Below are 23,983 nucleotides of genomic sequence, written 5' to 3' on the forward strand. Positions count from 1 at the left end.
AACTGCAGCCAACTTCTCTTGAAACACTGAGTCCTGTTTTATTTTTTTTTTTTTTTCAACGTTTATTTATTTTTGGGACAGAGACAGAGCATGAATGGGGGAGGGGCAGAGAGAGAGGGAGACACAGAATCGGAAACAGGCTCCAGGCTCTGAGCCATCAGCCCAGAGCCCGACGCGGGGCTCGAACTCACGGACCGCGAGATCATGACCTGGCTAAAGTCGGACGCTTAACCGACTGCACCACCCAGGCGCCCCACTGAGTCCTGTTTTAGCTAGGTAGCTGCCAAAAGCCCTCCAATTCTGAGCAGGTGGTTTTGATATTGTGCTGACAGTGCAGAGCCTGCTTGGGATTTTCTCTTTCTCCTCTCTCTCTGCACTTTTCCCCTACTCACACTCTCTTTCTGTCTCAAAATAAATAAACATTTTTTAAAATGAAAAAAAGAAAGAACACACAAGAATAAAATGCTAAAACCTTTCCCAAAGCTAGAAGCCTCAGTGGGCCTCTGACTGATGACACTTCCTCCTTGTTCAGACAGCTGCCGGTTTCCACTTCCCTGTTGTAGTCTGTTCGTTACTGCACTGAGTCCCCTTCTGTGGTCTCAGCAAAACTGACTGGATTACCGATGCATCATAAAAGGACATAATCAACAAACAGCCAGGTGCGAGGGCAGTGTAGGGCAAGGGATGTGGGAAGGCTGTGGAGTTTCCACGCTCTTCAGGCGCCTGGCTCTCCCAGCCTCTCCACCAATTCGGAAACTCCACAAACTTTTATTTAAGCAGACTACAAATTGAATATTCATAGTTTATCTTTAGATCCTTTTACTGGGTTAGCAGTGGGAAACCCATAGCGAGGAGTTATTTGAAGTTTGACCTACTAGGTAAGCCCACCCAGCCAAGTTGAGGACATCTGTCCCCAAAATACTTTACCAGATGGGAGGCCACAGACTACTGTGAGGAAGAGAGAAGCCACTCCTCCAGGAGTCTTCCAGAAAGGCCAGCACCTTTTTAAACCTTAAGACAGGGTAATTAAGGAATGCCTAGGTGGCTCAGTCGGTTAAGTGTCTGACTTCAGCTCGGGTCACGATCTCATGGTTTGTGAGTCTGAGCCCCGCCATGGGCTCTGTGCTGACAACTCAGAGCCTGGAGACCACTTTGGATTATGTGTCTCCCTCTCTCTGCCCCTCCCTTACTTGTGGTCTGTCTCTCTCAAAAATAAGTAAACAAGCAAATTTTTTAATTTTAAAAAAAGGGTAATTAAAACTTGGAGTTATGAGTAGTAGAATACAACTAAGAAGAAGAAAGAGGAAAGGTCCTTAGGATAGTGGCCATCGTGTGTCAACTCATGAAGTATCTGTGTATTAGAATTTTTTTGGAACCTGCCCATCACTGTGGAACATTGTTCCAAACAACCAGCTTATAACTGAGTTTTAGTCCCCAACCTACTCATTCCTCGTACTTGACAACAGCAGAAATTGGTTGGAGAGTCATGGTTCTTAGAATCTAGGGGAAGTCACAGGGGAAACAAAAGCCGGCTCCTTCCTATATTGAAGACACCATCACGTGGGGCTCCATCTGCCCCACCGGCCAGCTAGCCAGCTGGAACTTGGCCTGTGTAGGTTGGGCTCACACATAACCAGACAAGCTTGCTCACACAGCCCGAAACCACTGGGCCTTACTTCTTGCTGGGTCTGCAAGTGCTAGGAGTCTACTCCTACACTGGGTGAGAGTGTCTTGTGGTGGAGAGGCGCCCAGGCCTGAGCTGATGGTGACCTTGTTCTCCTATAGATGGGCTACGTACGGGAGTATATTCTGTGGGCAGCGTCCAAATCCCAGCTTCTGGCACACCAGTTTATCTGGAACATGAAAACTAACATCTATCTGGATGAAGAAGGGCACCAGAAGGACCGTGAGTATTTGTCATCTTCCCTCAGGCCTCACCCCCCAACTTTAACCCTCCTAGGCCCGTGCTGTCCCAGCCCATGGTTCCCTCTGCTTCCCATCCTTTGGTGGGAATTCTCACCTTTCAACACCCAGCGGGAGCAGGATCCTCCTCTTTCGTGAAGCCTTTGCTATCCTCCCCTCCAGACGTCCTCCCTGCCCTGGCACCATCATGTAGCTCCCCAAGCACATGTGAGAGCCTCCTGCTCAGGCCGAGCCTCTCCTCACCCTGCGCTTGACCCAGTGACTCCATATGGGGGCGAGGCAACCACCCAAGGAAGTCCTCAGAGGTTGTACACATCTTCACATCGTCACACCCTTAAAAACTAGTGAGGCCCCCAGAGACCTTTGGTTTATGTGGGCTTTGGTTCTCAGTGTTAACCAATGTTAGACATGAAAACCAAGACATTTAAAAAATAATACAAGCCCATCACATATTAACATAAATAACATTTTTATGAAAAACGACTCTAAAACTCAAAAAGAGGAAGAGTGGTGTTGCTTTACAGATTTACAGATCTCTTTAATGTCTGTAATAATGCCACAGCATCTTTAGTAAAAGACAACAGGACTCTCATTCTGCTTCTGCATTTACCCTGTTGTTTGGTTGAAGTAAATGAGGGGAATTCAGCCTGGTACAGACACGTGGCTAGAAAAAGGACCATTTTAGTGGTCTTTCTGGTCACTATAGGTGGTCTCGTAGTCTCTGCTGATACTGCACCAAACACAACAAGTGATAGTTTTCTTAAAGGTGAATTGCGATGTGGATTTGAAATCATGGCAGCGAGTTTCTCGTGCTCTTTCTTTGAAGCCCATTGGTCTACCCAGCACTCACTACACCCCCCACAGGATTTCACAGCATTCAAACTCACATTTGCCTGTGCCCCACTGGCCTTACCAAACAGAAACATTGTCAAGTGGTGGGGAGCTGTCAAGCTCACCGGCACAGATGCAAGTTTTCCAAAACTTTGTAGTTTTCCTTAAATGGCAGATTCGACTTGTTGATTTTTAAGAAAATATCTCCCATGTACCTAAGTCCAAATAACTCTATTTTTGCCTGTCAGTCACTCTTTCAAGTAAAAAATGATGTTCCCTGAAAAAAGAGATTAGTTTAGCCCGAAAGTCACACCAACACAAGATGCTGTTCCTTGAGACCACAGCATCCGCGTGCTTCACATACAGCAGGAGGCTCCGGACACTGTCCAGTTCATCACACACAGAATGTTAGAAAGATACACTCAGGGTAGAGTTCAGTCAGATTAGTCAATGCTCATCACCTCACCAGGGACATTCTTAGTGACACTGGCTTTTGTTTATACTGTGGGAGCAGAGCCATGAAGATCCATTGACCACCAGCACCTTGGCCAATGGCTTGTGCACAGCCTCGCAGGTGTCTACACAACAAGGAAGGCAAACAGCCTGTCAATATGGTTTTGACTGGGGGGAGCCTGCTGAAGGGTCCCAGGGACCCTCCAGGCATCTGCAGACCACACTCAGGATGTCTGACCTCGCTGCTGGGGGACACCTGGACATCTGGACTGTACATCTGGCAGATGTGTGGGGTTTCCTGGAGGGCCTTCTGTGGCATGGCTGCAGGCTCACCCTCTTGGTTTCTCTGCCAGCTGACATCGGCGACCTCCTGGAGCAGTTAGTGGAGGAGATCACAGGCTCCTTGTCAGGCCCAGCCAAGGACTTCTACCAGCGGGAATTTGATTTCTTTAACAAGATCACCAATGTGTCTGCTATCATCAAGTAAGTGGCATCAGTCCTGGCTTGTGGGAATTGCATGGAGGGCCCGCACTGGTTCTAATGAACAGCCAGGGTTGGGAATCACTGCCCTGGCAATTCAAGTCTCTTGAAAGTATAGCAAAATGCACAGCCATGCAAATTTCAGAAAACATATCTTTCATTCTAGATACTGTCCCCTAACTTGAAGCCACTCTGCTCTCTCCAAGTTTTGAAGAGTGTTAGGAAAACCAGACTCATTTGTAACTCCCAATGTTGTTTTATTGATTTACCTCCTGGGCCATCCATTTGTGAGGGCTCATGCCATCCTGGGGCATCTGTGGCACTGCCAGTTTATGTGGGACGGGGCCCTGGAGTCAACTGGCCAAGTGCCTGGGAGAGGCCCTGGCAGGGGGAGCACTGGCTTCCTGTTTTCTCAAGTGCCTCATTCCGTGGGCTGTTCCCTGGCACCTTGGTCACCAAGTGACCTAGGCTGTGTGCCCTGAGGCCCTTTTCTGGGCCTGGTACTAAGTAGAGCGGTGATGCAGCAGCTTCTAGCCCGCAAAAATAAAGGAGTGGGAGGTGGTGTTTCCTGGGCATCATGTCAGGCACCTGATTCCACTTTACCCTGTCATCCTCATCCTAGGGATGCAGAAAGACAAAGGGGCCTGCCCAAGGTCATGCTGCAAGTAAACAACAGAGCCAGCACTTGAGCATAGACCCCAGAGCCAACTGTGTCCCCTGTGTGCCTCTGACAGCAACATACACACACCCCACACAGGCAAGGGGCAGTGACAGCCAGAAAACTCCACCCTGGTCCAGGAAGAACTGGTCTAGCAGAGCCTTCAGTAGTAGCTAGAACTACGAGGAGAGGAAAGGAGAATCAGACAGGAGGGGCTCTGGGCTGTCCCCCAGAAGCCCCAGAGGCCAGTTCCTGCAGAGACAAAGCCAAGCATTTCTGTCCTGTTTCTCAGGCCCTACCCTAAAGGCGACGAGAGAAAGAAGGCATGCCTGTCGGCTCTGTCTGAAGTAAAAGTGCAGCCTGGTGAGCAGGATGAGATGGGCCTCTTCCTGTGGGTGGGCAGTGTGGGTAGGCACCGGGATCAGGGAGGCGGCCAGCCCACATGAGCCTGGGCCCTGGGGCACTGGTGTCCCTCTCCATAATCTGCCCCTGGTGAGCTGAGAGCTACTTCTCAGCAGATACTCTTTATCTTCCTTGTTGCTTTCTGTTTTTCTTAAAGCCCAGACACTGTCCTTGGCAGCCATGATTCTAGAAATTTCCTGAACTCCAGTGGAATAGGAGCAACACAGGCTGCACAGACTGTGGGCATGGGTGGGAGTGTCACAGGTGTACTGGGCTGAGGGTGCCCACACTGGCTGACCTTTCCTTGACCCTTGTTGAGCCACCTGCCCTGCCCAGTGTAAACAGTAGCTCAGCTCAAAGAAGCTCGACGTCCACACAAGCTGCAGTTTCCCTGGTCAGCAGGCTCCCAGACCCTTGCAGCCCATGCTGCCGGGTCTTGTCCTGGAGGCACTGGGAAGCCAGCCAGGACTCCAGGGCAGAGCAGTGATTGTGCTTCTGGGAGAGAGACCAGAACTGGCCAGGGAAGGACGGTGTGAGGGCATTGAGGGAACAGCATGTTCCTTCTGCCCCTCCTTCCCCTGGTGGCAAAGCCCACCTGACCCCACAGCAAGGCCTCGCTTTGCTTCCCAGGAGTCCCAGGACTTCCTGTGTCAGGGCCTCTCCTAGAAGCCCACTCCCTAGCCAGGATCTTTCCCCCGCTTCCTGGGTCTCAGGGAGCACACCCCAGCCCCCCAGGGGAACTGCCAGTTCCTTGGCCAGGAATAGGCTTTCTCTTGTCCTCCCTACTTGACATGTGTGCTGAGAGAGGGGAGCTACAGCCAGTGGGTGAGTGTAAGAACTGAGGGTGTTCCAGGTAAATGGAGGCAGGGTAGAAAGCTCCTGCACATGCCCTGTAAGAGCAGGCAGCTCCCCACCTGGCACTGGTCGGCCAGTGGAGCCCCGAGGAGCAGTGTGCTAAGTCTGTAAAGCTGAGTGTTGGTGTGTCCTCCTGGAGAAGTGTCTCCTGGGAGGTGGCAGCTCCTTTGTTAGATATCAGGAAGGGTCCAGGAAAAGACCACAGATCAGGGAGGATGGACCTGTAATGGCCACAGGATAAAATATCGGTGCCTCAGATGAGGACCTAGAAGCCCCATCTGGGGGCAGGGAGTCATCTTGGGGCTCCCTGTAACTTCGCCCTCTGTCCCTGCACAGGCTGCTACCTGCCCAGCAACCCCGAGGCCATCGTATTGGACATCGACTACAAGTCCGGGACACCCATGCAGAGGTGAGAGGCCGCCTGTCTTTCGGCAGTTCCCTTGCACAAAGTTCTCATTTGCTCCAGCACCCATGTTCCTTCTGTTGTTTTGCAGTGCTGCAAAAGCCCCGTATCTGGCTAAGTTTAAGGTGAAACGATGTGGTGTTAGTGAACTCGAAAAAGAAGGTCAGTGAAGAAACTCTGACACGGTTTGGGATCTAAGTGTTTTCTCTGGATGATGCCAGTTTTAGGGGGCATATTTAGTTTATTACCAGCTCCCTGTGAAAGATGACCTCCATCCACGCTGGGTCTGAGCCCTTGTTTAGGAATGGCACAGAGCTTATATATGGTGACAGAGACACCTGGAGACCGGCCCCAGGTCAGCCATTGAGTCCAGGAGGCACCTTCCTGAGGCTGAGTAGCCCAGAGCTTTGGGGGGTGCCATGCAGGTTACACAGCCTGGGTGGCTTCACCAACAGAAATTTATTCTCTCACAGTTCTGGAGGCCAGAAGTGCCACATTGGGGTGTCGGCCAGGCCGTGCTCCTTCTGAAGATGGGTAGAATCTGTTCCGTGTATTTCTCCCAGCTTCTGGTGGTTGCTGGCAAGTTTTGGTGATGCTTGGCATCTTCGTCATTCCGACCTCTGCCTCTGTCTTCTCAAGGCTTTCTCCCTGTGTGCCCATGTCCAGATTTTCCTGCTCTGATAAGGGCACCAGTCATTGGATAAGGGCCCACCCTAACCCTCAGTAACTTGACTACATGTGCAAAGATACTATTTCCAAAAAAGGTCACATTCTGCAGTTTTGAGTGGGCATGAATTTTAGAATAGGTGTGGTCCCCTGCCAGTATGGGGACATGCCTTCCATGGCCTTCCCTGCACTCTGGCCCCCAGGTCCTCCCAGGCACCCCAGGATGCAGACAGACACACACCTCTGCCCCCCAGTTCATAGTGCCCTCTGCTGATCCCAGGCACACCTGGGTCCCCATTTCCAATGAAAAAGGGGCTCTATCTTCAGTTCCATCTAAGCCTAAACATTCTTCAGAAGAGATCCCTGGCCTCGTGGCTCCATCTGCTGACCCCAGTTGTCTGCTGGGCCTCATTTGGCCTCCTTGGGGCTTTGCAGAGACAATCCCCAAGATTCCCAGGGTTCCAGGCAGGTGAGCAGGACTTGCCCTGGCCCCGAGGGCCTCTCCCTGCCTCCAGGCTAACTGGCTTCCTCTCCACCGCCCACACACAGGTCTTCGGTGCCGCTCAGACTCTGAGGACGAGTGTGGCACACAGGAGGCTGATGGCCAAAAGATCTCATGGCAGGCGGCCATCTTCAAAGTGGGAGATGACTGCCGACAGGTAGTGAGTGGGGCCAGGCCTGCCCTCTTCCCAAGGCTCCGGGTGCATTTAGGGGTCACACCTCACATGCTGAACCACAATCTTTGTTTCCCACATTGGGTTGAGGTGCCACAGAGGAAACCAGGGCTTTCTGCCAAACCCAGGGGTCTCTCCAGCAGCTCCCACCCACTGCCCATCCCCTGGCCGCCCAGAGGGAACTGCCTTGGAGGACAGGCACTCCTGACTTGCATCCCCCACTAGACAGCATGGCCTTAGTCTAGCCCGGTGCCCAGTGGTCAGAGCCCAGCCCAGCATGGTATGCAGTGAGGCCAGATGCTCCAGACTCCTGCTTGGCCATGGCCTCCCTTTCTCTCCTTCCCTCTCTCCTTCCCTCTCTCCTTCCCTCTCTCCTTCCCTCTCTCCCTCTTCACTGGCAGGGCTGCTAGCAGTCATGTGGACTAGAGCACAGGAGGCGGCCAGCTGACCACCCCTTGTTTCCCTGGTCTCCAGGATATGCTGGCCCTGCAGATTATTGACCTTTTCAAGAATATCTTCCAGCTGGTTGGCCTGGACCTCTTTGTCTTCCCATACCGGGTGGTGGCCACCGCCCCTGGGGTAAGTTCCCAGGAGCCCAGGGGGTGTTCCCGATGCCTTAGGCCAAGACAGGTCCTGCCTGCAGGCCTCAGCACCTGGCCCTTCCTCTCCAGTGCGGAGTGATTGAGTGCATCCCCGACTGTACCTCTCGGGACCAGCTGGGCCGCCAGACGGACTTCGGCATGTATGATTACTTCACGCGCCAATATGGGGACGAGTCCACCCTGGCCTTCCAGCAGGTGACCAGCGGGGCAGCCCCCAGACCAGAGGTTGCTTGTGCTCTCCATCCCACCATTCCCAGCACTGCTTATGGGCCAGCACCCTGCTTCCCACTTTCCCTGCTTTTCTGAGTCCTTGTACGTTTGGGGGTAAAACAAGGGCACCTCATAACCTTCTTTGGGATTCAAAGGAACCTTGAAATGGACTCCCCAGAAGAAAGCAAATTCGTGGGTGTGGGAGGAAGGGGCTAAACCCCTAAACCCCCAGACACAGTCACTTGTCACTCCTGTTCCCAAGATCTGGCCTGCTGATTTGGGCTCTACCTCCAAGGCTAGAAACAAGAGCCCAGAGAACACCTGTAGGCCCTGGGGTCCCAGGAACAAGGCAGGAAAATGCCCAAAGGTCCTGGGAGGTGCAGCCTTAGGGCCATCCGTGAGCACCTGGGCCCTCTCCACACAGGCTCGCTACAACTTTATCCGGAGCATGGCTGCCTACAGCCTCCTGCTGTTCCTGCTGCAGATCAAGGACAGGCACAACGGCAACATCATGCTGGACAAGAAGGGCCACATCATCCACATCGGTCAGCCAGCTCCCAGAGCCACCCTCCTCCTCTCCCTTCACCCCCTAGAGCCCAGGGCAGGACACCAATCCCCATCCCACAGAGGAGCCAAGCATGCTCAGGTCACCCAGCCAGTCAGGGTTCAAGTCCAGCTTTGAGACCAGAGCTGTTGGCTACTAGGCTGTGGGGGTGAGTAGCAGCGGTACCACAGTGCATGGGGCACTCTGGGGTTGAAAACTGGAACCAGGGAGAGCACAGCTCATCTAGCCCCGGGGCCAGCCTCATCTCCGCTCCAGCCTGGCTCCCCACCTCCATAACCTCTTTTCTCTCCTGCCTGCTGTCACCCCCCCGCTCCACTGCCCCTACCATCTCCAAGAAAACATGGCCTATGGCCAGCTTGTGGGGTGTAGGGAGCCTGTGGCTCCAAGCCCTGGCTGAAGCACGCCCATATCTCTGCTCTGTCATCTGATCTTGTCACGAATGGCTTTGGGGGTTTTGCAGACTTTGGCTTCATGTTTGAAAGCTCACCGGGTGGCAACCTTGGCTGGGAACCAGACATCAAGCTGACTGATGAGATGGTGATGATCATGGGGGGCAAGATGGAGGCCACACCCTTCAAATGGTTCATGGAGATGTGTGTCCGTGGCTACCTGGCCGTGCGGTGAGCCCCAGGGAGGGGCCAGTGGGGGTACCGAGACAGTGGGGAGGAGGGTGGTCAGGCACCAGTCCTGGGTGCCGCTTGTCCTGCAAGATCCCTCAGAGGTCCCACGGGGCCGTCTCAGGCTCCTTTGTGGATCGAGGGACTGCCGTTCAGAGAAAGCAAGGCAGGTTCGAGAGGATGCCTGCTGGTCCAGGCAGCTTGGGCCTTGCCTTCCCATCACCACTCTGCCCACCTGTGCCAGTGTCTCTGCTCTGGGTGTCAGTGCTCCGGGTGTCAGTGTCCACATTTTGTAGTCTCCTGGGTGTGGCCTTGCCTGGCAACACCTTGGGCTCCTCACTGTGAGCACGCCATTCACCCCTTCACCCAAGCGTGAGCATCTGCCACCTCCCAGCTGCACCCTGAAGACTTACTGTCTTGGCTTCAGAGTGTCACAGAGCCAAGGCCACACAGCAGCCTGGACTCCAACCCAGAGTCTGTTGGAGCCTATGTCACGCCCACTCAGTGCACCTGCCCCACGAGAAAAGGAGGGTCAGGGTATGTTTGCCCTGCATGCCTGCGCTTCCTCAGCCAGGCACAGAAACCATGGCCAGAGGCCTCAGGTGGGCAGACCGGGACAGGATGCTCAGCCCATTCAAGGATGTGTGAGCAGCCCCCACCTGGCAGCTGCAGGGAGGTGGGCCGACACGTGCAGCTGTTGGGTGGTGGCTGGGCTGCAGGAGTGCAGGCAAGGCCACCCTGCTCAGGCCAGCCTCCTTCCCCTTCCCTCCCTGTCTCTCCACAGGCCCTACATGGATGCAGTTGTCTCTCTCGTCACTCTCATGTTGGACACGGGCCTGCCTTGCTTCCGTGGCCAGACAATCAAGCTCTTGAAGTAGGTCCTGGGCAGATGCGCAGGCCATTTGGGGGGCAGTTGTCCCCTCAAGGTGGGAGCCTCTCAAGTGCTGGTAAATGTGATCATTATCAAGGCCAAGCGCTCTCCTCAGAACCCCAGAGCAGACAGGGTTCCTGGTGAGGCGCTGTCACTGCACCAGGCTGCAGATGTTCCAGGTATCCCTTCATTTCTCAAGGATGCAGTGCCAGGCCTTACCTCCAGCCTGAGGCTGCAGCGGCTTAGCCCTAGGCTCTGCTGGGGAAGGGGAGAGGCCCTCCAGAGCCAGCTGGGAACAGTGCCCCTCCCCCTTACAGCTATTCCCAGGAGGGAACAAATTCCCACAAATGCTAAGTGGTCTGTTAGCAAGACCGCATCCCACGGGAGAGTAGCCTAGAGGGAGCAGTTTCCACAGGTGGCAGGGGACAGCCCTGACACAGCCCTCGCCCCCCAGGCACAGGTTCAGCCCCAACATGACCGAGAGAGAGGCTGCAAACTTCATCATGAAGGTCATTCAGAGCTGCTTCCTCAGTAACAGGTGAGTCTCCCCCTTCCACTTTCCCCTCCGGAGCCTGCTGCCACACACCAATGTTCTCCAGGCACCTTGCGTGGGGCCACGCCTGGGCCAAAGTGACGAAGATGCTGCTGTCCCAGGGTACTCTGTACCACAGCTCCTGAAGGGAGCCCTCATGGAGTGACAGGGTACTGGGTTAGAGGGGCCAGGGATATGCTGAGGGGAACACCCAACAGAGGCCTAAAGGCCAGAAACCGTGCCCACCTGGGACCCAGCCTGCGAGGCCAAGCAAGCTGCTGGTGCAAAGGGCATGCAAGGAGGCGAGCACAGCCCAGTGGGCTGGCTGAGGAGCAGAAGAGGCCTCAGCCCCACCCCTGCTTCCCCACACCTTCCTCACGCTGCCGCCTGGGCAGTGACAGGTGGCCCAGGGTGGAGACAGGCCAATTGGCCATTATGATAGTGGAGCCATGAGAAGAGGTGGGTTCCAGTTCTGAAGGCAGAGCGGCTAAGCACCTGGGCAGTCGGGGAGCCAAGCTTCCCCTCTGGGAGGTGCAGACATGGAACCCAAGGAAGACGGCGAGCCGGCTGGGGTGGGCCTAACAGGAGCAGAGGAACGGGAGGCAGCTCAAGGGCAAGCATGAGGAACATGACAAGAGGGGTGTAAAAGGCAGGACGAGGGAGGTCTCCATTGTTTTGTTGGCAGAGTAGGACGGGCGTGGGTTGCAGGGTGTGACAGGAGGAGAATGAGCTGTCATTTGCATGCCACGTGGCAGGCCAGGGGGCAGAGTCAGTCACTATGTCTGGGGACACGGAATATCTTTGGGAATCTCTTAGTCCAGCTACTACCAGAGTGTGGGGCAGAGTGGTGTTTGGCTGAGGAGGCCCAGGAGGAGACAGCAGAAAGGAGCTCACACAGTCATTGTCACAGGTGGGGAAAGGAGTGTCCCTAGAAGAGAGGCTGGCAGGGAGGCTAGAGGGTCTGCGATTTTGCATTTGCACCTTCAGAGAGGAGAAAAGGGGCACTTCCCCAATGCAGCTCTCCAGGCAGACATGAAGGACGCAGCGGGGAGAGGGACCCAGACCCGAGACAGTCTCCTTACAGCCTCCCTCCACTCTCCTTCCAGGAGCCGGACCTACGACATGATCCAGTACTATCAGAACGACATCCCCTACTGAGGGTGGAGCTGGACCAGCTATCATGGCCGCCCCCCAACCATCCCACAATCATAGAGCTGAGAGAGCACAGCCCCACCCTGGCTGCTGTGCGTGGTCAAAGGGGGTGAACTGCTGGTGGCCCCGTCATTCCATCCATTGGAATTATTTTTATAGGACAAATAAGACAAAAGTCCACCATGCAGAGCCTGGCAATCCATTCCTTCCTAGTGTAACCCACATGTGACACGTGAGACTGAGATGACTGACAATCCTCTGGCGACACTCTCTGCATGGGTGTGAATAATTCGTTTGCACTGGACACATTCCCAACACATTCCCTAGGTACATGAAGTATTTTCTTGTATATAAAAAATTATATTCAACTTAAGATTTAACCAATGTGAACAAAATAAAAACCAGCAAAAGTGTGGAGTGCCAGGTGTACCTTCAGCTGAGGGGTGATTCCTGGATATGCTGGGAAGGCAGCAGGGCAGTGTTCCCTCTCCCACCCAGAGTGCAGCCCACCAGGAAGCCTCTAGGGGCCCAGGTTAATGCACTTCACAACTGACTCATCACAGCGCAGATGCACCAACAATCACACTGCATTTTCCTGAACTGCTCTGTTCCGGCTCCTGTTAAAGGCCACCCAACCGCCCATCCGTGTCTCTTGCCAGCACAGGTGTGGCTCCATGTCCTGCCTCTGCTCCAGGACTCAAAAACCTTTGTGCAGCCAGCCCCCAACAGCCACCTACTCCCACCCACTGTGACCCTCTAAGCAGATAGGAAGACCCCAAACTAAAAGAAGAGGATGACACAGGGCAACTAGAAATGTCACTAAAGTTTAAACAGCATTTTTAACTTTAAGCAGTAGATCTAGATGAAGAGAAAACCAGAGAACAATGAAATTACCAAAATAAAGCAAAAGGGGAAGCTGTGAAGGAGAAGCTCCAGTCAGCTTCCAGTGGGATTCCAGAGTTGGTGATAAATACTCAGCTTCAGGAAGCACAGTTGAGTCCTGAGCAGTATATTCAAAAAAAATATGGGGTGCCTGGTTGGCTCAGTCAATAGGTAGAGCATGCAACTCTTGATCTCAGGGTTGTGAGTTCAAGCCCTATGTTGGGTGTGGAGCCTACTTAAAAAAGAAAAAAAAAAAGTATGAAAAAGCCAATTATGTAAGTTAAAAAATTCAAAAGGGAATGCCCGGATAGATTGATTAAGCGTCCAACTCTTGATTTGGGCTCATGTCATGATCCTGACGGGCAGGGACACTGTCATGATCATGTCATGATCTCACGGTTCATGCCCCATTCCTCATGCAAAGCCTGTACAAAAAGCAGTCTACAGGGGCACCTGGGTGGCTCAATCGGTTGAGTGTCCGACTTCGGCTCAGGTCATGATCTCATAGTCCGTGAGTTCGAGCCCTGTGTCAGACTCTGTGCTGACAGCTCAGAGCCTGGAGCCTGCTTCAGATTCTGTGTCTCCCTCCCTCTTTCTCTGCCCCTCCCCTGCTTGCGCTCTCTAAAATAAACGTTTAAAATATTTTCAATAATAAAAATATAAAAAAAAAAATTTAAAAAGATACCAGAAAATAGGGTGTAATTTGGAGAAAGATCAACCAGAACATAAGGGTGGGGAGAGCATAGAAAAAGCAGGATATAAACACATTGTAAAATGGTAGAAATATATTCAAACATAGTAGAAATATTTCAAACCACACTCCTTGAAAAGACTTGTCAAATTGGCCTTAAAAAGGAAGTCAAATGCAACATACACAGTTCTGGCATTATGGCAAACTATAGATCTTGAAAAATTAGAAATGCTATTTATAATACTGGGCAGAAAATCTAAATCTGTGAGCTGACAAGAAAATAAGGTCTCGGGGCGCCTGGGTGGCGCAGTCGGTTAAGCGTCCGACTTCAGCCAGGTCACGATCTCACGGTCCGTGAGTTGGAGCCCCGCGTCGGGCTCTGGGCTGATGGCTCAGAGCCTGGAGCCTGTTTCCGATTCTGTGTCTCCCTCTCTCTCTGCCCCTCCCCCGTTCATGCTCTGTCTCTCTCTGTCCCAAAAATAAAAATAAACGTTGAAAAAAAAATTAAAAAAAAAAAAAAAAAAAAAGAAAATAAGGTCTCTTTAGAGACTGAAAACAAATTTAAAGATCTTAACTGGTGGTGGAGGAGAGGGGGCCGAATAAATCTGTTGGTTGAGCATCTGACTCTTGATTTCAGCTCAGGTCATGACCCAGGGTGATGGGATCAAGTCCCACATCAGACTCTGTGCTGAACATGGAGCCCTCTTGGAATTCTCTCCCTCTCTCTCTTCCCCTCTTGCCTACTCTTTTTCTTTAAATAATAATAATCTTAACAGGGGTGCCTGGCTGGCTCAGTCAGTAGAACATGCGATTCTTGACCTCAGAGTTGTGAGTTCAAGCCCCACATTGGGCGTGATGCCTACTTAAAAAATAAAAGACCTAAGTTCTATAAATCAGTCTTAAGAACAATAATATCCCTGTTTTGATGACATTGGTGACTAAAGACCAACCCAAGAGCCTGATGCCTCTGAGGAGTTTATTAGGGAAATTTGGTCTACACTTGGGATAGGGTATACTAGAAATAAAGCCATGCCCCAAGGACCAGGAACTTCCTTGATGTGTTTGCAAAAAACCCATCCTGCTTATAGGTGAGCACTGGGTGCCTCTGAGATAAAGAACAAGGTATACACGTGCCTGCTGCCACCACCCCATAAGACCTTGTGCTGGAGGCCCTAGTCAGCCCAGTCAAGCAATAAAAGGAAACAGTTTAAGAATCTGGAAAGGAAAAACAAAACTCAGAAGTGGAATTTGTGTACGTGAAAATCCAGATAATCGATAAATATCTATAGTCAAGGTGATAGGATACAGATTCATATACAAAAGTCAAGTTGTGTGTGTATGTGTACAACGTATATCTCGCAACAAAAGAAAACCGTATCATTTAGAGTTGGATCCTAAAACATCAAATATCAGAAAATAAATCTAATGAAAGAAGAAATACTGAAAAGTACAATTGTTGAGAGAAGACCTAAACGAATAGAGTAACATAGTCATGGATTGGAAGATTCAACATCCCACAGATTATTCTCCCCAAATCGATCTATAGTTTCACTGCAAATACCAAAATCCCAGAAAGTTTTATGGTGGAAACTGGCACATCTAAAATGTATATGGGAAGGGCGCCTGGGTGGCTCAGTTAAGCGCCCAACTCTTGATTTCAGCTCTGGTCACGATCTCAGGGTTGTGGGATCGAATCCCATGTCGGGCTCGATGCGGGTCTGGATCCTGCTTGGGATTCTCTCTCCCCCTCTCTCTCTACCCTCCCCCTGCTCGTGCTCTCTCTCTCAAATATTTTTTAAAAATTATATGGGGGGGCGCCTGGGTGGCGCAGTCGGTTAAGCGTCCGACTTCAGCCAGGTCACCATCTCGCAGTCCGTGAGTTCGAGCCCCGCGTCGGGCTCTGGGCTGATGGCTCAGAGCCTGGAGACTGTTTCCGATTCTGTGTCTCCCTCTCTCTCTGCCCCTCCCCCGTTCATGCTCTGTCTCTGTCCCAAAAATAAATAAACGTTGAAAAATTAAAAATAAAAATAAAAATTATATGGGAATACAAAGGTCAAAATACAGCTATTACAATCTTAAAAACCAACAAGCCTAGATATCGAGACTTATCCATAAGCTACAGTAGTTGAGACAATGTGGTTTACAATGGAAGAGAAGTCCAGGAATAGACCCACATACATAAAGACATTGCAGGGCAGTAGGGAAAGAATAGTCTTTTCAATAATGGTGTCACATCAACTGGATATCAGTATAGAAAAACAAATATAATCCTCACTGCCTGTGTCACATCAGACATAAAAATTCCAGGTGAAATGTAGAGCTGAATGTTCAAGGTAAAGTTTAAGACTTTTAGGAAAAAAATACAGAAGAGAAAATACAGGCTTGATGACTTTGGGACACACAAAGATTTCTTAGAACCAAAACCAGCACTAATCATAAAAGGAAAAAAACTAATTTCAACTATCTGAAAAGGGACGACAGGGGTGCCTGGCTGGCTCAGTCGGTAGAACATGTGACTCTTGATCTTGGGGTCATGAGTTCAAATCCCACGTGGGGTGTAGAGATTATGCAAACAAATCAGCTTTTAAAAAGTATTAAAAAAAAAAGCATGCCACAAACCTGGAAAGATGTCTGCAGTACATGTATCTATTCAAAGGACTTCTATAAGAAACTACTAAAAATCAGTTAAGACACAAACTAGAAAAATGGACAAAGAGCTGAAGAGGCATTTCACAAAACAGATTATCCTGAGCCATTGAATAATAATAAAAGGTGTTCAGCTTAAAATGCAAGTTAAAGCCACAACGTGATACCTACTAACCCACCTGCACGTCTGAAAAGACAATATCAGGTGTCGTGAGCATGTGGAGCAACCAGGATGCTCCAAAGCTGCTGGTGGATGTGCAAGCTGCTACAACCACTTTGGAAAACTGACGTGTCCACTAAAGCTGAGAATCTCCTACTCTATGACCCAGTAATTCCATTCCTACATAGGTACTGAACAGGTGCAAAACCTGTACACCAAAAGACACAAATAGGAATGTTCTGAGGTGCACTATTCATAACCAAAAACTGTAACTAACCAAAATGTCCTTCAACAATAAATAACTGTGGTTATTTGTGTGATAGAATAAAATGCAATAGAAATACAGGAACAGGGCAACTGTCAGTATGGACTACTCTACTCTTCTAGTATAGCAAACTAGAAAAAAGAAGAAACATCTCCAATTTGATAAAGATCATCTGAGAAAAAAACTCACAGCTAACATGTTAACGATGAAATATTCAAGACGTACCCCCCCCCCACCCCAAGGTCTGGAGCAAGACACGAGTGCCCTGCCCGTTATCACTACTTCTAATAGCATTGTACTGGGGGAGAGTGTGGCCAGTGCAGTAAGGATAGTGGTTGATAGATTGGAAAGGAGAAAGAGAAACCATCCTGCTCATGCACAATAACATTGTCTATAAGGTCCTGAAGAATCTACAGAAAAGCTCAGGGAACTAAGGGGGTTCAGCAATATCGCAGTACACAAGGTCAATATACAAAGGTCAGTTGTATTTCTATATGCTACCAATGAGCAGTTGGAAAATGAAATTTTAAAAAATCTTCACCATTTTTAATAGCATTCAAAAACATAAAATACTGAGGGGCGCCTGGGTGGCTCAGTCGGTTAAGCGTCTGACTTTGGCTCAGGTCATAATCTCACAATTTGTGGGTTCGAGCCCTGCATCGGGCTCTGTGCTGACAGCTCAAAGCCTGGAGCCTGCTTCAGATCTCTCTCTCTCTCTCTCTCTCTCTCTCTCTCTCCACCCCTCCCCTGCTTGCACTCTCTTTCTCTTTCAAAAATAAATAAACATTTTTAAAATTTTTTTTTAATTTTTGGGGCATCTGGGTGGCTCAGTTAAGCATCTGACTTCAGCTCAGGTCAGGATCTCATGGTTTGTAGTTTCGAGCCCTGCGTCAGGCTCTGTGCTGACAGCTAGGAGCCTGGAGCCTGTTTCAGATTCCATGTCTCCCTCTCTATCTTTCCCCTGTTCACTGTCTCTCAAAATAAATATTAAATTTTTTTTAAAAGTTAATTTTTTTTAATTTTTAAAACAATTTTAAAAAATTAAATATCTAGGGCTAAAAGTAAAGATGTGCGAGACCGTCACACTAAAAAAATACAGATCATTGCTGAGAGAAGTAAAAACTGGACAGAGACATCATGTTTGAAGACTAGAAGACTGAAGTCCCTGCAAATTGATCTCTAAATTCGGTGCATTCACTTCCCAGACATTTTTATGAGAATTGACAAGCCGAGTCTAAAATTTCTACAGACGTGCAAAAGATCCTCACATCATAAACCATAGTTAAGTCTGAAATGGACTGGAGGTTGAAATGTGAACTAAGATACCATGCAAGTGGTGCCTGGCTGGCTCAATCAGAGGAGTGTCTGACTCTTTTTAAAAATTTTTTTCAACGTTTATTTATTTTTGGGACAGAGAGAGACAGAGCATGAACAGGGGAGGGGCAGAGAGAGAGGGAGACACAGAATCGGAAACAGGCTCCAGGCTCTGAGCCATCCGCCCAGAGCCTGACACGGGGCTCGAACTCACGGACCGCGAGATCGTGACCTGGCTGAAATCGGACGCTTAACCGACTGCGCCACCCAGGCGCCCCAGGAGTGTATGACTCTTGATGTTAGGGTCAAGAGTTCCAGCCCCCACATTGATCATAGAGATTACTTGAAAAAATAATAAGAAAACTATGCAAATGTTAGACGACATGGGTAAGTTTCCTCAATAACCTAGAAGTGAGGAGAACTTTCCTAACCAAAATCCAGAATCAATACAGGCAGGTACAATGTTACAACCAGTGTATGGATAGCAAAAGAAACACCATGAACAAAGTAAAAGACAAACAGTAAAGATCTCAAAGTGAAAATGCCAACCGAGGAAGAAGAAAACCCTACAATCCTACATTTTTCAGATACGCAAATGATATGAGTAGTTTACAGAAAAAGAAAGGTAACTGGCACTTAAATATAAAAATATCCTTAACTTTGGGGTGCCTGGGTGGCTCAGTTAGTTAAACATCTGACTCTTGATCTCAGCTAAGGTCTTGGATCTCAGGGTCGTGAGTTTGAGCCCCACACAGGGCTCCTTAACCTTGATAATAAGATAAATGCATATTAAAACTGCACTGAAGTGCCATTTCTCACCTCTCAGACTGACAAAAATCCCCAGTGTGACAACAGGGGACATATCCAGTGATGGTGGGAATGGAAAGGGCAGGTCTCCAGCACTATCCTGTATGGAGCCAGCCTTGACCCACAATCCCATTTTTAGGAATCCATCTCAAAGACTATCTGGAAAAATACAGAAAAGTGTTAGCAGAAGGCTCCTCATTGAGTTATTGATGTAATATAGCAAATCATGGGAATCCACCCATGTCATTGCAGTTCAGTAAAGGACACCACTTCTCTGACATTGCTCAGAGCCAGGTGCTAAAAGAGGAGCAGAGAAGTCCATGTGTTCACCTAAGAAGGGAACAGGTTGTGACTGGGAAGAGGGAAGAGGTTGTGACTGGATATATTTCACTTAGCTAAGGGGAAAAAAGAAGAGTCCATTAAAACAATCAAATGTTTCCTCTAAGGGAATGCAGGCAAGAGGGTAGAGGGCACAGGGATAAAAGCTAGACTTCCCCAAAACATCTTCTTTCATGGATTTGATTCTGTAATTATAAACTATAAAAAATAAAGACAAATATAAATAAAAAACTTGGAAGAAAAAAATAACGCGATGCCTAAAAACTGAAAGCAAAAGAAAATCACACTCATGAAGATGGCTATTATTTTTTTAATTTTTTAAAGTTTATTTATTTAGAGAGAGAGAAAGCATGAATGCAGGAGAAGGAGAGAAACAGAATCCCAAGCAGGCTCTGAACTGTCAGCCTAGAGCCCTATGTGGGGCTCCACCTCACGTGAGATCATGACCTGAATGGAAGTTGGACCCTCAACCAACTAAGGCACGCATTTTTCCTTATTTTTAAAACTTAAACCAATGTTGGTGAGGATGTGGAGAAATCGGAACCCTTGTGATCTGCTGGTGGAAATGTAAAGTGCAGCAGCCACTGTGGAACAGAGTAGAGCAGGTCCTCAGAAAATCAAACACAGAAGTACTAATCGAGCAATTCCACTTCTGTGTACACACCCAAAAGCAGTGAAAGCAGAGACTCAAATATTTGTTCACAGAAGCATGATTTACCACAACCACAGGTTGGAAACAACCCAAATGGCCATCTATGCATGAATCAATAAACAAAATGGTTAGCAACAAAATGTTATAATGAATGGCTAAACAAAATGTTTACACCAATTAAAAGTATTAAAGGGGGGGCACCTGGGTGGCTCAGTCCGTTAAGCGCTGCACTCGATTTCTTGCCATGATCTCAAGGTTAGTGGGTTTGAGTCTGCGTTGGGCTCTGTGCTGACAGTGTGGAGCCTGCTTGGGATTCTCTCTCTCTGCCCCTCCCCCAAGCGTGCTCTCTCTCTCTCTCTCTCTCTCCCCCTCTCTCTCTCAAAATAAAATTATTTTAAAAGTAAGGTATGAGGGGCGCCTGGGTGGCGCAGTCGGTTGAGCGTCCGACTTCAGCCAGGTCACGATCTCGCGGTCCATGAGTTCGACCCCGCGTCGGGCTCTGGGCGGATGGCTCAGAGCCTGGAGCCTGTTTCCGATTCTGTGTCTCCCTCTCTCTGCCCCTCCCCCGTTCATGCTCTGTCTCTCTCTGTCCCAAAAATAAATAAACGTTGAAAAAAAAAATTAAAAAAAAAAAGTAAGGTATGAGAGGGACACCTGGTTGGCTGAGTTAAGCACAGGACTCCTGATTTAAGCTAACATCATCCGTAGTCTCACAGTTGGTGAGTTTGAGCCCTGTGACTGGCTGTGTGTTGACTGTGCAGAGCCTGCTTGGAATTCTCTCTCCCTCTCTCTCTCTCTCTCTCTCTCTCTCTAAAAATAGATAAATAAATTTAAAAAATTAAAAATAAATTAAAAAAAATAAGCCATCGTTTGAGAATATCTTTACAACTCCTAGGCAAGTGTCAAACACAACCAAGCCACCCAGGCACCCCAAGAATGAAATCCATTTAGGACACAGCACGTTAAGTCTTAAATTTGATAGAATTTTATACACAGGATTACATAAACAAATTTAACTCCCAAAAGACTAAAAAAAACACCAACAAATCAATAAGAAAACGATTATTTGGAGGCCACAGCAAAAACCTGTGTGCTGCGCCAGCAACAAGGAGATACACGGAACAATTTTACTACCAAAAAATGTAATGGGTAAAAGTAGGGCAAAATGAAACTCAAGGTTCATCATTTCCACTAAGCAGAGCATTTCACATGAGTAAAAAGACGAGTCCTCACAAAGACTGCAGTGGTGAGCTGCACGTGCACTGCCAGCAGGCCTGGGACTCCCGGAAAGCGGGGCGGACCACAGGAGAGGAATGCCCGGACCCGCACCGAGAAGAACCGACCCTGAAAAAAAACAAGAGGTACTGTGGGGAACTAAATCACCCCCAAGCAGCCGGGCCAGAGGAACCACGGATCTCCACGGAGAGGACTTGACCGGCCTGCTCCCCCAACCCCCAGGCTCACTAGCAGGGAAAAAGCAAGTTTAGCAAAAGATACTGGCCAACTTCCGAGTTGGCTCAGGCGTGGCAGCAGGGGCTGTAGGAAAGGGGACCCCTCCCGGGAGCTCCTTGGTGCGAGCCAGCCCAAGGCGCCGGTGTCAGACGAGGACGCACCCAGCTCACTCCCGAGTCGCGGGCTCCGCCGAGAGGCGCCCGGGACAGCCTCTGCAAACTTAAGCACCGCCTGGAAGGCCCAGCACCCTCTGAGCCGGAGGTGCCAGGGCCGCTGGGCCGAGCGACACATTACACCCCCCACCCCAGGAGTCTCCCCTCGGCCTCCCCCCAGGCGCCCAGAAACCACACAGGAGACAGAAGTGCTTAGTGCTTGTGGCCACGGCCGGCATGATACGCGTTAGGCGGGCAGCAGGCCGCGCGTGCGCAGTTGGAGCAGCGGGGACAGAGTGTAGCGCAAACCGCGGAAGGCTGCGTCCAAGTCGAAGCGCGGGAGCCCCCCGCGAAGGGCGGAGGGGTTCACCAGCATCAGGCAGAGCATAGGCAGCGCCAGGAAACCAAGCGGGAGCAACAGCAGCGTCTGCAGCGCGCCCAGAGCCCACAGCCTGCGGACCCAAGGACGGACGGACAGACGGGCAGTGGCGGGCAAGACGCCCAGCGCGCCCGCCGCCTGCCACTGGCTCACCTGAGGCCCGCTCCGCAGGTGCCGCCGAAAAGCCGCCTCTCCTACGGAAAGACGGAGCAGCGTCTAGCTCAGCGCCGGAGCGGAGGGCGCCGCGAGGTCCGAGTCTCTCAAGGAGCGGGAGGGAATCGTAGGGGACCAGTCTCCCGCAGGGCGGGTACGGGGGTTGCGATTCCGTCGGGGGGCGGGCCCTCGAGGGCAGGTGGGACCCCGTGGGTGTGGGTATCTCCCATGTGTTGGGTCCCGACTCCAGCGCGCCCCGCCCAGGGCCCGCGCTCACACAGTCAGCCTTGGCCACCTCTTCCATGAGCGAGCCCGCGCAGTCCTGCATCCGTCGAGGCTGGGAGTCGCACCTGCCGGGAAGGGCATCGAGGTGGACGATCTGCCTCGGTTCCACAGCCACCCCACCTTACCCCCACAGTCCTGAACCCCTTACAGTTCCGGGCCGCCCCTCGAGGCGTCCAGCGTAGCCGCCGCCTCCATCACCTTTCCCTGCAGCTCCTGGACGGGGGGGGGGGGGGGGGGGGGGGGGGGGGGAGTAAGGCCCCAGGACTCGCAGAGGAGATCTGGGGGTGGGGTGGGGCGGGGAGAGAGAGGAGCAGCTCTGGGGGTGGAGGAGTGGGAGCCACAGTGGAGTCGGAGGTGAGCTGCTCTTGGGACTGAGGGCGGTCGTACCTGCAGGACTCCGCTCTGCTCCTGAAAGCTGGCCCAAGCCTCCTCCGTCCGCTGCACGCCCTGGGATGTGGGGGGCCCTGATGAGACTTGGGATAATAACCCCTCTCCATCCTGCACCTGCCCAGGCTCCACCCACACTCGAAACCGACACTCTCCCTCAAACCCCAGCTTCGCTCGCACCTGCCGCAGGCCCTCGGCCTGCTTGGCGTGCTTGGCCTCCACCATCTCCAGTTGTTTCTTCCGACGGATCCAAGGAATGTCAGGAGCCCAGCACTCCCGGAACCCCACCCACGCGTCCGCTTGGCCCACCCCCGCCCCTCAGGGAGCTGCTCGCACCGCCGCTCCGGCATTGGGGGCCCCACCCAAACACCTGCAAAGCCATCAGTTGGGTCCCGAGTTGCTGTTCTGCGCGCTGTTGACTCAGTTGTTCCCCTCCGTAGTAGAAGAGCTAGGGATGGGTCTTGTGAGGACGGGGTTTGCGGGGCTTCAAGGGGCAGGGGATGTCCTTAAAGGCCGGGACAGGGTAAAAACCGGGGCGAGAACTACAACGGGACTTCCTAGGGGAAGCTAGAGACCAAGGCCGCCTCCTGACTGTACCTGACTTGACAGCTCCTCCCACTGCTCCTGCAGCTGCCGGTTGTGTTGCTCCTGTGGATAGGGTTGAGGGGGGCAGTCTGGGCCTCTCAGAGACCCCAGGCTCTGCTGCTGGCCCTACCTCAGTCGGGGCGGGGTCCCAGCATCGGAACGGCCCCACACTGGGTCCCGACCCTGCCCGGGTCCTATTTAGGGCCCCGCCCTCTCCGCAGGCATAGCCCCAGTCGAGGCCCAGGCCCCACCAAGTCTTGCTTATGCTGCTCCGCCGCTTCCAGCAGCGCGCGCGCGCGCTCCGCGCGCTCCCGCGCCGCCTCGCGCGCCTCGCCTCTCTGGGCCCGCGCCGCCTGGCTTCGCTTCCGCTGTAGGCTGCAGAGGGGAAACTGAGGCGGTGCCACCGAGGGAGGCGGCGGGTGTTCAGACTCCCGCAACCGCCGGGAAAGGCCAGTTACTAGTGAGGCCGAGGAAGCCCGCGCCGGGTCGCTGCACCCTCCCCTTCGTGGGTCCCCTGAGTAGATCTTTCAGGTCCCGCCGGCTTAGAGCGGAGGTTCGGGCCCTGCGGGGAGGCGTAACCGACGGGCCGGCCAGCCGCTCTGCCCAGGCCTGGGTGCCACCACCCGTAGTACTGACCCTCGCGCGCCCGCCTCGTCCCCATTGAGCCCCGCTTCCCGCGCACCTGCGCTCACGCTCCCGCAGGTCCTGCAGGCGCCCGGTGAGGCTCTCGCTCTCGGCCTCAAGCCCCCGCACTAGCTCCTCCAGCTCCTGCTTCCGTAGTCGCCCGTCGCGGTTGTCCTTCTGCAGCTGCAGCAGCAGCTCTCGTGACTCGGCCATGGTTTAGGGGCTCTGCCCCGCCGCCGCCGCCGCTGCTCGCCTAGGGAATCCGGCACGCGACCGGCGTCACAATGGGCGACAGGGGGCGCCCGAGCACAGCGCA

The 23,983-nt window shown here is 51.7% G+C and overlaps 2 protein-coding genes across 5 annotated transcripts in view; one reads left to right on the forward strand and one right to left on the reverse strand.

Annotated features, from left to right (window-relative positions):
- Positions 1-12,307, forward strand: part of PI4KA (phosphatidylinositol 4-kinase alpha) — a 113,993-nt gene extending 101,686 nt beyond the window's left edge. The window contains exons 43-55 of the mRNA XM_086682310.1: positions 1,786-1,906; positions 3,561-3,690; positions 4,638-4,708; positions 5,939-6,011; positions 6,097-6,167; positions 7,221-7,330; positions 7,820-7,924; positions 8,017-8,142; positions 8,582-8,702; positions 9,183-9,342; positions 10,124-10,213; positions 10,665-10,748; positions 11,849-12,307. Of these exons, the coding sequence (XP_086538436.1) occupies positions 1,786-1,906; positions 3,561-3,690; positions 4,638-4,708; positions 5,939-6,011; positions 6,097-6,167; positions 7,221-7,330; positions 7,820-7,924; positions 8,017-8,142; positions 8,582-8,702; positions 9,183-9,342; positions 10,124-10,213; positions 10,665-10,748; positions 11,849-11,900 (1,314 nt within the window). The 3' untranslated portion in view covers positions 11,901-12,307. The remainder of the gene's footprint in view (positions 1-1,785; positions 1,907-3,560; positions 3,691-4,637; positions 4,709-5,938; positions 6,012-6,096; positions 6,168-7,220; positions 7,331-7,819; positions 7,925-8,016; positions 8,143-8,581; positions 8,703-9,182; positions 9,343-10,123; positions 10,214-10,664; positions 10,749-11,848) is intronic.
- An 8,305-nt stretch (positions 12,308-20,612) lies between these two features.
- Positions 20,613-23,936, reverse strand: TMEM191C (transmembrane protein 191C). 4 transcript variants are annotated; one of them, XM_086682342.1, is made up of 10 exons: positions 23,726-23,936; positions 23,295-23,418; positions 23,056-23,106; positions 22,829-22,906; positions 22,639-22,695; positions 22,459-22,518; positions 22,220-22,284; positions 22,064-22,136; positions 21,787-21,827; positions 20,613-20,994 (listed from the first exon to the last, which is right to left on the reverse strand). In XM_086682342.1, exons 1-10 carry the CDS (start codon positions 23,878-23,880, stop codon positions 20,880-20,882), a joined length of 819 nt encoding a protein of 272 aa, XP_086538468.1. In that variant the 5' UTR covers positions 23,881-23,936; the 3' UTR covers positions 20,613-20,879. The 4 variants fall into 4 exon arrangements, with proteins under 4 accessions (XP_086538468.1, XP_086538466.1, XP_086538467.1 ...); XM_086682340.1 differs by lacking the exon at positions 20,613-20,994 and adding an exon at positions 21,465-21,706; XM_086682341.1 differs by lacking the exons at positions 20,613-20,994; positions 22,639-22,695 and adding an exon at positions 21,465-21,706.
- Positions 23,937-23,983: the final 47 nt, after the last annotated feature.

Source organism: Puma concolor, chromosome D3, assembly GCF_028749965.1.
Source record: "Puma concolor isolate L17-30 chromosome D3, mPumCon1.1.hap2, whole genome shotgun sequence".
Classification (NCBI taxonomy): Eukaryota; Metazoa; Chordata; class Mammalia; order Carnivora; family Felidae; genus Puma; species Puma concolor.